Source organism: Poromitra crassiceps, assembly GCF_964638095.1.
Source record: "Poromitra crassiceps genome assembly, chromosome: 7".
Taxonomy (NCBI): domain Eukaryota; kingdom Metazoa; phylum Chordata; class Actinopteri; order Beryciformes; family Melamphaidae; genus Poromitra; species Poromitra crassiceps.
The window spans coordinates 765,825-783,464 of NC_139628.1; the positions used below are offsets into that span (position 1 = coordinate 765,825).

General features: G+C 45.0%; 1 protein-coding gene across 1 annotated transcript in view; it reads right to left on the reverse strand.

The window, feature by feature from the left end:
• Nucleotides 1-4,933: 4,933 nt before the first annotated feature.
• The window catches only part of LOC310780267 (F-box only protein 41-like), a gene marked incomplete at both ends in the record, with an annotated part of 28,882 nt that continues 16,175 nt past the window's right edge, over nucleotides 4,934-17,640 (reverse strand). The window contains 8 exons of the mRNA XM_083640828.1: nucleotides 4,934-4,996; nucleotides 5,568-5,683; nucleotides 6,964-7,122; nucleotides 7,816-7,934; nucleotides 8,929-9,024; nucleotides 11,785-11,937; nucleotides 13,040-13,155; nucleotides 15,898-16,118. Coding sequence (XP_083496954.1) covers nucleotides 4,934-4,996; nucleotides 5,568-5,683; nucleotides 6,964-7,122; nucleotides 7,816-7,934; nucleotides 8,929-9,024; nucleotides 11,785-11,937; nucleotides 13,040-13,155; nucleotides 15,898-16,118 — 1,043 coding nt within the window. The remainder of the gene's footprint in view (nucleotides 4,997-5,567; nucleotides 5,684-6,963; nucleotides 7,123-7,815; nucleotides 7,935-8,928; nucleotides 9,025-11,784; nucleotides 11,938-13,039; nucleotides 13,156-15,897; nucleotides 16,119-17,640) is intronic.

Sequence of the window (17,640 nt, forward strand, 5' to 3'; positions counted from 1 at the left end):
TGTACACCTCGTCGTACATTAACCCTTACGTAATTACTAGACAGGAACACCTGTGTAATTAAGTACACACTAATTACATTGGTGTTCATATCTACTTCACATGCTGACCTGTAAAATAAAGGGTTACCAAAGTAACACTTGCTTTGAAATCCGAACGGCAGTCTGCTATGAAGACTTAGTAGGTTTGTTTGTCGTACCTGACATGCTTCAACTGCTGAGCTTCCTGCAGGCTTCCTCAGAGGCGTCACATGATGTTCTGTAACGAGTCCTGTTGGCTGGTTTATGTAGGCTTGGCCATCGTACCTGGAGTGGTAGGATGGCCATGGCTGAGTTTATGGGGGACTGTATCCCTGGTATGAGACAGCATTTTATTCTGGCTGACAAAAATATGTGCATGTCATGGGCATGAACAGAACAGAGAATGACAACAATAATAACCTTGTATATCAAACAAATTTTTTTTTTTATGAAAACAACACAATGGGCTCTATCTTCCCACCGGCGGTAATTTTGCATTACCACCCGTTTTGCGCTGGAATAGTGCCGCGCAAAGCCCTAATTGTGGGCGTGTCGGCCCGCTGCGCTTCACGTCATCTCGGCGCACATCTCCGTATAGGCGTGTTGATGCCCAAAAGCATAATGGAGGTGTGGTCATGCCCATAAAACCACAGCGTCACATCAGCAGCTTCCTCCTTCACTGAGTGAGAGAGAGAAAGAGGGAGACGTCTGTATGCTTATCCCTTTTCTCTCTTCTATCTCCGCTGCGGTAATATACTGTGACGAATCAGGTATTCGTCCAGGAACCAGGAGACTTATAGTTGGTACAGGCTTTTATTCCCAGCTTCACACACAGCTCCTAGCGGTAGCTACGCTCCTAGCTCTACACACGTCTACTCAGCTTCCTCGTATATTCAGACTCACCTCATGCTCAGACAGGAAGTCCCACTAACACACCGTTCCCCCCAGGAACAACCCCCCACATCAGTTCCTAGCTAAACACCGAATCACCCCATTACCTGTCAAACCCCAGGGTCGCTACATTATCTCCTCCCGACAAAGCCAGCGCCCACGCTGGCACCCACAACCCACACATACCCCTGTACCAAAACAACAATAACACATCACCATCTTTTTTCCCGTCACCACATCAAATTCCATTCCCCAACAACATTCCCCCCAAGTACTCAATACTAATTACGCAGCGTACTGAGAGCCACGATAAGTTGCTGCTCTATTTGAAGAAGTTGAATTTCGTTCCACCAGCACACATTTTATTAATCAGCTATTTTCTATTTGTTTCTATTTATATATACATCGATTCCCACCAATTTAGTATGTCATTTTCCCCTTGGCGCACATGAAGACACATGCTTCCGTCACTGTCTGCTTGATGGAGAGAGGGACTTCAGCTGCCATCCGCGCTGTGGAGAAGCTGGTCTTATAAGCATGCAATTGCAGGGAAAGAGGTTACTGTACTGGCCGGAAACAGGTGTGGTGCAAAAAAATTATGCGTTTTGAAGTGGATAGGGGGACGAGGGTCTGGCGGGGCGGGAGTCTGTGTGCGCCGGGTGCTGGATCGGGGTCTCCCCCGAGAAGGTGGGAGCTGGACGGGTATGCAGGCTTGGTGGTGGGGTGGGTGTGGGTGGGTGCCCTTGGTGTTTTGGGCCGGCCAGGGTGGGGAGAGGCAGCTTGGCACAACACCGTCACAACTTTCTCAAAAGCAATATATTGTTACCTCACACCACAAGCCTGTATGGTCGGGAATTATGTAGCCTAATAAAACCATGACAAACAAATTCTCATTTTTATATCAAGGTGTGTTTTTTCTGCAATGTAGGCTGTAAATCAACGTGGCATTCCGAGGAGAGAAGAGTGTGTGCAGGCGCAAGTGGAGAGTGACATCCATGCCGTGCGTAAATGGATCCAAGCAAGGATTTCCTGCACTCACGGAGATGTGGAGACTGTCTGCGCTCAGGCGTACGTCTGCGTTTGCACTAAGACAAGCTATTTCCTGGCGTTAAAATTGAGAGCATCCAAGGCGATTATTTCTAAGACATTGCGCTGGAACGCCTATTTTGGAACGGGCAACTCCCAAACCTCTCTTTGCGCTCGGCACATACCAACGGTATCTTCCCCACAGCGCTAAATGACACTTGCGCGAGACACATGATAGGCTAGAGGCCCACCGACACGCCTGGGCCACGCCTACACCTGTGTCATCACAGCTGTTATGTGACCAGCCAGCCTCCTCCTCTTCTCGCTCTCTCTCTCCCCTCCCTCTGGAGTTCCTGCTCTATCTTAATTGCCTGAGCAGCAACACCTGGAGCCAATCAACCCAAGGGTTTATTTAAATGGAGGTTGGAGTGGAGAACTGGTAGAGCTTGCACACACACACAGAGCAGCGCCTGGAGAGGGTTCTCCTCTCCAGTGGTAATTATCATTTTGTACTTTCTATTTTTGTTGTACTTTGTTTGGTTGTACTTTGTTCTGTTATTTTGTTTATTTGTTTAGGCTGAAGTCCCCGGTAGTTATGTTTTCGTAAATTATCCTGTTTAACCCTTTGTTCTTTTTTTGTCTCTTCAGGACATTTAGCTGGCTTCGACGGCCCAAAGGGGTTGGCCCAGGCCTTTTCCTTAGTTTGGCCGGATCTTCAGCCTCCTTTCTTTATATCATTTGTTACTTTGGTCATTTTCTTCACTTTGGTTAAAATAAACATCATTTGAATAATTGTGCAACCTGCCTGGTGTCCTAATATGTTCTGGTCTTCTGTTGAGCCTTATTTCATGTGTTGAAGACCGTAACAACAGCGCAAAACTGGACGGTGGAGGCAGACGATAGCTTAGACGCTGGGAAGATACCAATAAGAGGCGCACAAACGCAGCGCAATTGATAGCGCCGTACAAGGATAGGGCCCAAAGACAATAGCGCTTATGTAGTTTGTAAAAAATTACTTTTATTGGAGAAGAGTCCACAAGTTAATGTCACTTGTCTTCATTGTAACTAGAAATATGGTGCGCTTCGCGCACTAATTTCTTGTGTGCTCACGCAAACTGAACCACTCTGCACCTCCGCCTTATTATAATAGTGAGATATCAATCTACTATCAAATCAATGCCCTGTTTGTCTAATGACAGTAAACCAGTGAGAGGCTCATAGAGCTGATTGGTGGATGAATGGATGTCATACTGACGTCTAAATGAGTGTGACGATGATTTATTGATGGTAAAATTATACATGTAGCACCTTTAAATATTATATAAAGACAACTGATAGACATTGATAGTCTTTGGTGTGTGAGTACAGTAGGTGTGTCTGTGTGTGTTGTGCTTAAGGTGAGGATAAAGCTTTTGTTCAGATTAAGGTCCCGGGTAAGAATGATGGCTTTGTTAAGGTGACCCTTATTATAATTGGTGGCTGTTTTAAATGAGGATAAGGGTTTTGTCAAGGGAGAATAAAGCTTTTTGAACCAGGGAATAATGAATATAAAGGTTTTGTTATTCCGGGATCAGACTCCGCAAATTCACCAGATTTGGACATGATTTTGTCGCCGCCGGAAAAAGTGTGCAGCATCGACTCAGGCCCGGAAATGAACATCGGGAACGACGAACGGGCGTCTTTACCTCTTGTAGTGTGACTGACATAATCAAAAACAGCGATGTGATGTCTGGGACGCCCCCGACATGAAACGTCTGGCATGTCTGATGAATGTTTTGTATTTCCTGTGCAGGAGTACCATGACAGATTTCAATAAACTTTATGGCTGTCAGACTGATGTCCGGTATTAACTACACCACTCGGCTGACCAGGAAGACAATTTAGTAGCTTGTTAAGCCCTCACCTCGTCATATCCCTGCTGCATGGAACGCTGCATCATTTCAACCAGGGAAGAAGGGTTGGAGGCAAATGCCGTGTTCACAAGCAGCTGCACTGGGAACTAGGAATATCCCAGTTGTGTGACGTGACTGACGTCACACCCGAGTTGACCGCATTCCAGCAACACAGTCGGGAAACCATCCAGGGTTAGCTCTAGCCTGGCTAGCCATTGTTAGCAATAACAGTTGATAATGCATTTCACAGTATTCTGCACAACTACAGCATGCTACAAACACTGTAGCAACATGTTCACAGACAGAAGTTAGACAGTATTGTGTGTATGACTGATTTAATGAGACACAAATAAGACAGAAGTGCTAATAAACAGTGTACTACTACCGCTTTCACTACGGCTGCTGCGGGACCTGCCATCTTGTATTTTGAGGTCGGGGTTGGAGAGGTTCCCCCGAGTTTTGACGTAGGAAATCCCAGTTCAGCTGACGTCACAGGCCTGACCTTTGGACCGGGAGATTCCCAGTTCCCAGAGCAACTGGAACGTGGCATAAATATCTGATCACAAGGTCCAACAGCTTTCTCCATTGCACCATTGCAGGTCTGATGATGTCATTCTGCATAAGTAGCCATGTGCTTCTGTTTGTTTGAGGAGTGGTGTGGGCTGGCATTCCCCGTGAAAGACAGCATAAATATTATGATTGGTCAGGGTCAGACTTGTAGTGTTGCCAGTTTCCCAGCCAAATAACATCAACAATTTATGGCACTATGATTGGCTAATCTGACATGGTGACATTGTGAAATACAAAAATACCATGTAGTCTGATCCTGGGATTAAGCAGAATAACCATTTGCTAAAGGAAAATCAGGTTAAGGGAGATAAAGCACTTGCACTTAATAAAACACTTGCATTATTCTGTAATAAAGTAAAGCTTTATTAAAGAAGAATGCAAGTGTTTTATTCAGATTCAGAAAAAGGGATGTGAGTGTGAGGATCATGGTTAAAGAAAAAAGTAGGGTAGGCTATTCACAATGTGCTGTGTGTGTGTGTGTGTGTGTGTGTGTGTGTGTGTGTGTGTGTGTGTGTGTGTGTGTGTGTGTGGTGAGGTCAGCAGAATCCTTCAGCTTTAACCTGCAGGACATCACACAGGCCGGGACGCTTTTGAAGAACCTGAGGATAACGCACACATACACACACATGCACACACACACACACACACACACACACACACACACACACACACACACACACACACACACACACACACACACACACACACACACACACACACACACGTTGACATATTCCAGTTTGACCATATAATGTATAAAATATGAACGCCATGACAGGTCCTCAAAAGTGAAGCTAAAATATCTTGATCGCCCCCTGGTGGCTGGCTGCAGTATAGGTCATAAGTCCCGCCCCCTCCATTTTAGCGGATGGGACATAAGCCAAACTAAAAAATATATTTCCCCGCAAAGATGATTTCTGTCATTTTAGGTAGTTCTTATCATGATTATGTATGTTCAAGTGTTCATTTGATTATATAAAAATGGGCATTGCATCATGATTGACAGCTGTGACAGCCACTCTCAAACCTCTGTCAGATGGCGGGCTGTCATCCCGACGCCTGACTCTACTGTGTAGACTCAGGCTCATGTACAAGCAAGATGGCAGCTCGCTGAAACTAGATATTTTTGCTTCACCTTTGCGTAGCGGTAGGAAGTGGAGACACACACACCTGCAGTGTGTTGAGGATTTCTCTGAACATGGTTTGAGCTTCCTGAGTGTCCGCCTCTTCAAAGTAATCAGTTACTGCCACCTCCACCACTATAGACCTGATGTTCACACACACACCTGAGAGAGAGAGAGAGCGAGAGAGAGAGAGAGAGAGAGAGAGAGGGGGGGGTTAGCAGTTTTTTTCTCCCAAATTGCACTTGGTCAATTCCCCCTGCTGTCCCAGTTGTTGCTCCGCCCCCTCTGCTGCTCCACCCCCTCTCCCCAGATCGGCAGATCTGGGGAGACTTGTAGACTAGTACAGTACATGCTTCAGTCTAGTACATGCTGCAGTCGCCAGCCGCTTCTTTTCACCTGACAGTGAGGACTTTCACCGGCAGGACGTAGCGCACGGGAGGACCATGATATTCCCCCCAGTTCTCCTCTCCCCGAACAGGTGCCCCAACTGACCAGAGGAGGCACTAGTGCAGTCACCAGGAGTCATACCCCACCAGCTTCCCACCTGCAGACACAGCCAATTATGCCTGTAGGAATGTCTGACCAAGCTGGAAGTGCCGCTGCCGGGAATTGAACCCCACTACCCAAACGCCCATTTATATGCTGTTTGATGATGGATTCATGTGATGTGTTGTTTTGTTTTTATTTTTTATAGTCATAATTTTTCTGTCTTTGTCAAAAGGCTAACAATAAATCACTTCCATCTGTTTTGTCATCTTGAATCAAAAGAAGCTCAAAGAGGAATGCTGTCAGCAGTTATCATCAGGTCTCAACTTCCAGTCTGCTAGTCTGTGAGAGCTGGACCTGAGTAACAACTACCTTCAGGATTCAGGGGTGGAGTCTAGCAGAGTCCACACTGAGTCCACACTCTAGACTGGAAACTCTCAGGTAAGCTCAGGCTCTGATGTTTTTTTTATCTTGTAATGATAACATTGTATGCTATTTCAAGTTAGATTTTTTTTTTGTCATAATTGTTCTGCATTTGTCAAAGAAGGCGAACATTTCTATCTGTTTTGTCAGGTTGAATCGAAACCTGCTCACAGAGTCAGGAGTTCTCATCAGGTCTGGACTGGAGACTCAGGTAAGATCAGGTTATGATGCTTTTGTGTGACAATATGTTGTAACTATTTTTACTGTACCTCTATACTACCCAGATGCCCCTGGAAGTAGTAGTTTGGTAAACTAAAGTTTTAAACAACATTGACACTGTCAAATTGCTAACTTGCTTTGGGTTTCAGAATTGAGTGGAATCCTTGACCTATTTTGCGTCAAGAATTATGTTAAATATTATTTATAATTCCAGCAAACACACCGCAAACTGCATGCTATATGCTTATTTATTTTTTGCTTGCTATATGCGGTCTGTAGCTGACACTGTAGTGGGCAGGTGAGTGGAGTCTCACTGTGGAGGTGCAGCAGGGCCTGTGGGCTGACGGGACAGTGTGTGAGGATCAGCGTCTCCAGGCTGCTCAGTCCCTCTCTGCAAAGCTCTGAGGCCGCCGAGAGGCCCAGCTCTGAGACACGCTCCAACTCCAACACACGCAGCTCCGCACAGCTCCGCACTGCACACGCACGCACACACACACACACACACACACACACACACACACACACACACACACACACACACACACACACACACAGGAAACAGGTGTGTCAAAAGTCTACCATAATATTCGGAGAAAAAGCATCTCTGAGATTAAGATTAATCATGGAGTGCGATTATTTGCATAGCTCTTGCTGTGAAAGGTTTGAACATGAAACTTTGTCAACGAATATTCCGCAGTTTTGTTTATCTTTTTTTTATTCCATCCCTGGTCTTTACACTGGCATCTAGGAGAGATCCAGCACACCTCCGGGGACGAGAGGCGGGGGCCGGGTCTTGTGGACAAGTCAACATGATCAGGTGATTCAATGTTACTGACCGAGCCCTTTAGCATATGTGGTCCTATGGGAGAGAAATCCTATATCCTTTCCTAAAGGTTTCTGGCAGAGCTTCTTCTTCTTCACTTGTTTTTGAAAGTGCTGTAATAGCACCGACCGTATAATAGTGAAAACACGGATTGCCGGAAAATTCTGTCAATGGTGGGGAAGCATTATTGTCTCATAAATTAGGAAAAATCTCCTCAATAGCGGGGAAAGCGTTAAACTCAAACATTTACGAGATTATAACAACATGGTTTAATAGTATTTTATTTAAAACCCTGGTAACTTTTCAGATTAAATTCTTTTTGGCCCTGCTAGCTGTTACTCACCTACAGCAGCCAATCCCAGAGTCCCACAGCCAGCTCCACCCACACTGAGCCAGCGAAGGTGTGGCCAGCATCGACCAATCGTCTGCAAGCAGCGGTTACCAAACCGAGTCGGTTGTTGGCTGGAAGACAGAGAGAGATTATTATGTCTAGAATTTGTAAGCTTTGCACGTTAATTTCTTGGGTGGAGACCCTGTACATGATGTAACCAAACTCATGCAAAATTTCGGCACCACATTTTCTTGGGTCCCAGCAGCGCAGCCGCTAAGTTTGAAGTCGATTGAACCAATGGTTCTAGAGATAAATTTGGCACTTCACTCTGTCGGGTCCCCAGCAGCGCACTCCCCAAGTTTGAAGTCGATCGGATGTACAGATGTGGCCAGGAATTCTTTGGCCTAATTCACCTCCAGTATTTTCACAAGGTCACCACGGGGTTGCAGCGGCACTTCACCAGTAGTGGCTGCGGACCGGAGCGTTTGTCCTACCTAGTATTGTATTCACCACACATTGATGTGCCCTGAGCCCCGCACTGATGTGCTCTGAGCCCCGCACTGGTCAAACTAGTCGAACTTTTTGGCCATGACTGTACAGTTCTTGAGATAAACACAAAAAGTGTGTTGCCAGTAGTTGGCGCTACTCATATCTCCAAAATTGGTCACCGCACTCCATCATGTTCCCGGCAGTGCACTCCCCAAGTTTGAAGTCAATCGGCTGAACGGTTCTTGAGATAAACTGCTTTTTGTGATGCAAGTAGGTGGCGCTATGACTATGAAATTCAGCACTGCACTCCATCAGGTCCCCCCTAAGCACACTCCCCAAGTTTGGAGGCGATCGGAGCAATGGTGTGCGAGTTATGGCCATTTAAAATGTAAAATATTGCCGTAGCGCCCACTATTGGTGCAATTTTCAGACATTTTCAGAGATTTAAGAAAGATTAGAACAAAAGAAAGAAAGAGAGACATAAAACAGTGTGTGTGTGTGTGTGTGTGTGTGTGTGTGTGTGTGTGTGTGTGTGTGTGTGCGTGTGCGTGTGCGTGTGCGTGTGCGTGTGCGTGTGTTTGTGTGTGTGTGTGTGTGTGTGTGTGTGTGTGTGTGTGTGTTGCTGGTGGTACTGACCAGGGGTGTGTTGGTGCCACCTGTAGGCTGCTGATGTTCCTGCAGCCAGCTCCCAGAGCCCAGAGAACCTCCTGACAGAGAGGATCTGAAGAGCTCCTTCACACACACACACACACACACACACACACACACACACACACACACACACACACACACACACACACACACACACACACACACAATCAATATACAGTAGTAGAATATACATATACATATACATGCCTGTTTTGGTGAAGGGGTTCCTATATGAAGGAAACCCCCGGGAGGCACGGGGAGAACATGCAAACTCCACACAGAAAGGACCATTTGACGACCCCACCCGGGCGGCGGGCACTCGGGGACATGCGGATGGGCACGCACTCCTTCAGCGCACACAGCGTCCCAGGTGGGAAACGAACCCAGGACCTTCTAGCTGTGAGGCGACTTGACGTCACTTCTTAACACACAGGGTACACTTTTTCGCCATTTCTGATGCCACCGGTTACTGTAACACAGTGTTCAGGACCCAAGTGCAGGGATGACAAACACAGTAGGAAGTTTTAAGGCTGTTTCACACCGGTGTAGATCTCCATGCGAATAACGGCACGGAGATTAGCAAAAAAAGAGTTTTAATTAGTAATTGAAGCTTGCACACATTCATGCAACGTTTATTTTTCTGGATGAACCTTGACTTCCGCGGATTTCCACATAAAAATACATTTGACCAATGAAATCCTTTGTTTACAGCTGATGTCATACCTCCGACCATTAGTGTAGCTAGATAGCTTGCTGCTTGTATTCAGTGGTGTATAAAGTACTCGAAAACCATACTTAAGTCAAAGTAAAGATATCTTCCCAGAAAAAGACTTTGGTAAAAGTCAGTCACTCATTAGAATATTACTTGAGTAAAAGTCTTAAAGTACTTGATATTTTCTGTACTTGAGTATCAAAAGTAATTTTCTGATATTAAATGTACTTAAGTATTGAAAGTAAAAAGTACAAGTAAATGCTGCAAAAAAAATCAAGCAAAAGACATGCCTGGGCTTGAGTGGAAGTCTATTTCTTCTTCTTGACTTTTATAGCCGCTGGCAAACAACGTTATGTTGCATTACAGGCAGCCACCAAATGGAACAGCATGTGGATCGTGATTAACGTAACTTGCAAACTAGGAGCACTGAAACGGACTTAAATCTCTTTAATGGACTTCTTAAAACATAGGCAAAAAACAACAAAAGCAACTGCCAAAACAGGATAGGGAATAAACTAAATATACTTGGCCCCGTCAGGCACATGGCAAAAATCTTCAATAGGCAAAGCTCAGGACCACTCTGTCACAGAGGAGGTGGATGAGGACTCAGGAAGACCAGGAGCTTGGGTTATGTGGAGGATTGCCAAGATTCTGCTTTCAGAATCTGAAGGCACACAGTTATATAGCCCGCGAAATAGGTGCAGGGAATCACACACACACACACACACACACACACACACACACACACACACACACACACACACACACACACACACACACACACACACACACACACAAACACACACAAATCCAACTAATGTTATGTATTCCCTCCCAAACTACTTTCTGTCATATACTGTGTTGCATAGTTGATTTCTCTTCTGTTGTTGACAAAATGTGATATTGTAAGTCACTCTGGATAAAAGCGTCTGCTAAATGACGTAATGTAATGTAATTATGAGCAGATTAGGCCATCTCTTCCCACCGGTGCAGCCTAGCACTGTGGCGGGAGGAGCGGCTGGTACTTTGGACAGCGACGACTGCGTTCAGGACCTCGGACAGCTCTCTTGTCACTGACAGAGGTAGCAGCTGATCAGGACCTCGGACAGCTCTCTTGTCACTGACAGAGGTAGCAGCTGATCAGGTCCTCGGACAGCTCTCCTGTCACTGACAGAGGTAGCAGCTGATCAGGGCATCGGACAGCTCTCCTGCCACTGACAGAGGTAGCAGCTGTTCAGGACCTCGGACAGCTCTCCTGCCACTGACAGAGGGACAGAGGGCTGGCCCGTGCTCCAGTGACCCTGTCCGGTTACGTTCCTCTTTTACTTTGAAAATGTTATTGTTAAAAATTATGTTGGTTATGGTTTGGCAAAAAAGTTAATGTTTGTGTGTAGGCAACTAAAACGACTCGGTTAAAGGAGAATTCTGTTTTTTTACACCCTGGACCTTATTTCCAACTTTAAATATGATGTTTAAGTCTCGCTGACAACTTGGGTTTGATTAGCATCAGCAGGGTTCACTACAGTGAACCCTGCAAGTCACCCGGATGTATTTGTCACTGTCCACTAGGTGTGAGGCAGAGTACAGACAGAATGCATGCCAGCCTCTCATGGCTCAGAGTGGAGGAGAGGTTGACATGCAATCTAATGGGTTTCTTTAGGGATATTTGTTATAGTAAACAACCAATCCATCTGTACTCACAGATAAATTATGTGAGAGATCAACACAATCAAAAACACAATCACCCTAAACTTCATTAACCCATCTGATCTACCACAACAGGATCTAATTTGATGTTGTAATTTTCATTTTAAGTTATTTTCTTTTTTTCCACCCTTTTTGTTTGTTTTCATTGGGATTTGTTACATGTATTGTGATTTTAGTATTTTTAGATTATTTTTTATTTTTCTTTCTTTTTATTGTTTTTGGTTTTATTGAGATTTGTTACATGTATTATGTCGTATGTTGTGTGTGGACAGTGGAAGAGTAGCTGCTACATCAGTGGCAGCTAATGGGGATCTGAATAAACGAATAAACAAACTAATAAACCTTTCGCATTGGAATTGTGACGGCAAGGTACACAAATAGTTGGCACAGACAGACAGGAAGACAGACAGACAGACCGCTACCTGTAGGTGACAGTCTGCAGGTTCCTACAGTAGCAGCTAGCCAGCCACAGCGTCCTGTCTGTCAGCACATGAGGGCAGAGAGAGACAGACAGGTGCAGCAGACTGCCCCCTGCTGAACGCAGCAAGACCTCCACCCCATCCTCCAGACTGCCTCTGAGAGAGGGGGGAGAAAGAGAGATCGGAGAGAGAGAAAGGGGGGAGAGGGAGAGGGGGAGGGGGAGAGAGAGGAGGCCAGAGAGAGAATGAGAATGAGAGAGTGACCTGGAATTTAATTCTGGCTTCACTGCTATATAGAATTATCTCAGTACAAGCAGTGGTGTGAGTAGAGCACTGAACATCTATACTCAGGTGGGCTCAAAGTAAGTTTAAAAAAGAGTATCTGGTTAATAGATTACACAAAGTAGGCTATAAGTTATTTTCCATTGTAATATTTTTTAGGGTGTGCCAGCTAGTGCAAAATAATGGGGGGAAAACAGCACTTGTTGATAAAAGTTTTTTTATGAAGTAGGGCAGGTATGGCTAATCAAACTAATAAGGAAATCCTACAACTGATATGAACAATCTCCCACTCTCCCAATCTCTCCATCTCTTCCTCTCTAGCCCTCCTCTCCTACAGTAATGTGATGTGCCCCTATCTGTCCCAGAGTGAACACATGTAGGTATATTATATTATTATTATAACTCCCTTTAGAGTCAATAGATGATAGAAAAGACTAGGTTTTTGGTGTGATTGACCTGCTCAAGGACCCCAAGATGGCCACAAGCCACACTTCAACACAGGAGTCCCAAACAAATCTATGCTTGTAATGCGACCCTGAGTAGCATTTTCTTTAATGGAACTTCTGTTGTATTGTGATATTTACAAAGACTCCAATACCCACAATGAATTGTGCCATTTTGTATTCAGTCTAATCATTCAGACATCTGTTTTTCTAATTTGGCATATAGATAGTCCTGGCGTCTCACGCTTTAGGCACAAAGAATAGAACCAATTGGCCCAAAGTGGGCACTACAATAGCTCCTCACAGTCTGACGCTCAACCCCGCGGTTCCATTAGTATTACTATATGAAACTTTGCACACATGTATACTGAATGTGTGTGTGTGTGTGTGTGTGTGTGTGTGTGTGTGTGTGTGTGTGTGTGTGTGTGTGTGTGTGTGTGTGTGTGCGTGCGTGCGTGCATCCGTGTGTGCGTGCGGTGTGTGTGTCTGTGTGTGTGTGTGTGTGTGTGTGTGTGTGTGTGTCTGTGTGGTACCGGGTGTCCCTGTGGTACTCCTCTGGGCTCTCGTCAGCTTGTCTGCTCCTGGGTTTCAGGTTTTTCAGAACCACACACTGAGCCTGAGTGCACCACTGGGCCAGAGTGGAGAGGAACTACACACACACACACACACACACACACACACACACACACACACACACACACACACACACACACACACACACACACACACACACACACACACACACACACAGAGGAGCAGGTTAGCACACCAAGGTTTTGTGGTGTTGCGTGAATCCATTTGGAAGTTAGGCACTCTTTTGTGATTGTTGGCCACACTTTGGGCATGGAAAGGTAATCACTTTTAAGTTGGCCTACCTTTCTACAAAGTTCCGAATCTGTGCAATCCATTTTGGGATGTCCTGCCCACAAACAGATGCATGGTCAAAAACCGAGAGGACAGGCTTTCTTGGTCGCATTGACACAGGAGTACTCAAATCTGCAGCTCCTCGAATGGCCACTTGAGGCTGGCGGCAAGAGCGAGTCAATCCCCATTCACCTCCTTGTTAAAATACTCGTCTTCGCCTGGTCGGGGCAGAAGGAACTGGTGGGAATAGCGTGATCCTCCCAGGTGCTACGTCCTGCCGGTGAAGCTCCCCGCTTTCAGGTGAAAAGAAGCAGCTGGCAACTGTGCATATGTCAGAGGAAGGATGCTGCTAGTCTACGGCTCTCCCCAGATCTTCAAAGTGTGGAGCAACGACCGGGGCAGGGGGAAATTGGCCAAGTACAATTGGGGAGAAAATGGTGGGGAAAATCTTGAAAAAATAATAGAAAAAGCGGAAGAAAAGCTCATCTTCACATAAATATACACGTAAATAAACATGTTTACAGCCTGGTTGGTGGAGGTAGAGATGCTGCGATCCGATCATGTGATCGGATATCGGAGCGATATCAGCCAAAAAACATGGATCGGATCGGATCGGATTCCAGCGAAAATGACCGATCCAAGGCTCCGATATAAGCACTCCATTCCATGACTCTGCTCCAGGATTTCTATCCAACATGCAGCACACTGAGGCCAAACTTTGTGTGTAACTTTGCGAGACTCAACCGAATGACTGTGAGTCTCGCGTTGAGCCTAGGATGGCCAGGGCTTAGATCTGCGTGAGCACGACCCATCGTAATTTGTCCAATTCAAGGTACATTAAAACGTTGTCTTGCTTCAACATACATCACATCGCATAAACCATTTCCACCCGCAGGTTTGAGGAGTAGCTAACATAAACGTCAGATAAATACTCTCTATAGCAGGGGTGTCAGACTCATATTAGGTAGAGGGCCGGATTTGTTCAACTGAGACCTCATGGGGGCCGGATTTTTTTTTACTAAAATCAATTCGACTCATTTACCCATTTACTTCACAAAAGAAATACTGCTCTTTCCATTTCTCTTGAAACTGCCTGCATTCCGTGTCAACCTTTCTCTTTTTCGACAGCATCTTGTTCAGGGGCGGACTGGGATCATAATTCAGGCCGGGCATTAGATACCAAGCAGGCCAGGCCGATACGGGCCGACGCGCGTGCCGGCGTCAGAAAAATTTGGGCCGTTTAAAGCTCAATTTGGGCCGTTTGAAGCCAGATGTGGGCCGTTTGAAGCCCAATTTGGGTCGTTTAAAGCCAGATTTGGGCCGTTTGAAGCCCGATTTGGGCCAAGTCCAATTTTACAATGAGATGCACCCACTTTAATCCTGAATAAAGTAATAAAACCACTAGTAAACCAGTAGGCGGCGCCTGGCCTGCTGTTCAGTGAGTGGCCTGACTGCGGGCACAATTTTTTTTTTTTTTTTTTTTTCCAGGCCAGGCCAGGCCAGGCCAGGCCACCGGGCATTTGCCCGACGTGCCCGATTATGCAGTCCGCGCCTGATCTTGTTGATTCTTTTGTTTTTTGGTAGGTAGCTGAATGCGCGATTCAATTCCAGCGTGGCATCATGGCGGCTTTGTTTACACCTGATGACCTACTGACATACTTCCTTGTAGTGCAGGTTAATTAACTTATGAATGAACTCTTAGCTTGCTTATTAGCCACACGTAGTTCATGATAATGGGGTGCAAATTTAATAATAATAATAATATATATATTTTAATATTCCAAAACATCTCGCGGGCCGGATGAAACCTGCCCGTGGGCCGGATCCGGCCCGCGGGCCGTATCTCTGACATCCCTGCTCTATAGGCTAACGTTACCCACTGAGGCAGCTAACATGGCTAATTAGCTAGCTAACACCAGCTATCTTTCTCCTCTAAACTAACGTTAACGACACGTAGTTGACTGAGCGAACGGCGCTGTACAGCAGGTCCTCCAATCTGGCAGTGGAAATGTATGCACAAACTTTGTGTGTGTGTGTGAGAAACAGGGACAGGGCTGTGTGTGTGTGTGAGAGAGAGAGACAGGGACAGGGCTGTGTGTGTATGTGTCCTGTGTGAGACAGAGTGGGGGTGTATGTGTGAGGAAACAATCATTATTTATGTCCAGTGTTCACCCATTACAAAATAAGTGTGTATTTGATTGTTATGTTTTAGTTTTACATCAAATTAATTAGATGAACTAAATCGTTTACATACTACCAAAGCACACACATACATACCTAACCCTAAAAATGTTTGTTGCCTGCTAGCTATCAGACAGCATAGAGAGGCTTAAATATGTGCTGTATCGGTATCGGATCGAAATCGGTATCGAATCGGGTATCGAAATTTGATCAGAATCGGATCGGTTTTGAGGCTAAAATATCGGAATCGGATCGGAATTGAAAAATCTCGATCTCTAGGTGGAGGTAATGATGATGATGATGATAATAGTTTTGATGAAGACAAACATGATGAAGGCTCCTGTACCTTTGTGGAGACTCGGGCATTCTCCAGCAGGATGCGTGTCCAAACCGCCGGGTGCCTGGCGACAAACCGCCAATCAGAGCACACCTCAGCTGCCCGCAGCAAGGAGCGCACGTCCAAATATGGAAAAATGCAGAAAAGCCCCGCCCTCAGCCTCAAGGTGTCTGCCCCCAGACCTCGGTCACCATGACGAGACGGAGTCGAGTGGAGGGAGGAGGAGGCTTCTGGATGAGAGCAGGATAGGAGAGGAGGATAGACAGAGGAGAAGAGAGGGGGATAAGAGGAGAGAGGAGATAAGGAAGGAGATAGGAGAGGAGGATAGACAGGAGTTGAAAATCCACATGGAATCTGTTTTCAGATCAGACTGAAACCACATTCCAAACCACATTCCACATCCCCTGACATTAAATATGGTGCCATCCAGGGTTAGCGAATAAGGTCTATAGTAGGGGTGTCACGATACACTCAGTTCACGATACGATACGTATCACGATACTGGGTTCACGATAACGATACGATACGATACGATTTTAACAATATTTTTTTAAACTTGAATAATGACAATATATGACTGGAAAAGTAGTATTTTATTTGAAATGCAAAAATACAAAACATGCTGTTGTGGGAAATTGTTATTACAATAACAACTAGAAAAAACATGAGATTGGAGATAAGGCTTATCTTGAAATAGAATGAGTTACACCGTCACTTAGATTTACTTTGAACTAAAAGGTTTCTCAGCAGTATAAATTCTCATTATGCATCTTCAGTTTTTCTTCAAACTCAAACAACAAGACTTTTCTTAATCTATTTTTTATGCATCTTCAGTTTTTCCTGTCAAGTAAACAGTTTTGCCAGAAACTCAATTGAATGGTTTCTCTCCTGTATAACTTCTCATGTGTCTCTTCAGAGACTTGTTCAACTGAACTACTTTCCACACATTGAACTTCAACAAACAAAGACGTTTCTTAGTCTATTTTTTGAAGAAAAAAAAAAAAAGAAAAAAATGTTTTTTTTTTTTTTTTTTTTTTTTTTGCGATATGAGATTTCATCTCAACGATACATATCGTGACGTTTTACTATCGCGAAATTTCGTGGGACGATATATTGTGACACCCCTAGTCTATAGTGAATACAGTATGTAGTCACAACACTACAGAAACACTACACATATTTTAAAGTAGTGATCAAGTAGAGGTTCTACTACTTGGGCAGGGCTAACGGGGCCAGATTGAGGGCAGGTGTGGAGGGAAGCAGCACACAAGGAAATGACAAGACCAAAATAGACAGGAGTTCATGACAACTGCAAAGCTAAATGTTTCTTTTTCAATGTTCTAAACTAAAGAGATGTCAAGCAGAGCAGTTTCAGCAAGAAAGAAGCTCAAAACACCCAAATACAACAAATCAAACTGTGACAGCGATGACACAATAACTGCAAGTAGAAGGCATTTTCCTGAACCACAATCAAGTCTACCATGGTGTGCTAGCTAGCTAAAGCTAATCTAAGCCTGTTAGCCTGTGTTGACTTCGTCAAAGATATTTTATACACGATCAGATATGAGGGTGTCTGGGTGGTTGTGGTTGACTGTGTGTGAGTGGAGGTCAGATTATCTTGTTGTTCAACTTATTTGCAGAGTGAAATTAATGTGAGGCCACAGCGTCTGGTGCTTACTGTAAGGAGGCCAAGTGCACCACCACCAGGAAACTGGAGGCAGTTGCTGGTAAGAATACACTTTTTTTTTTTTT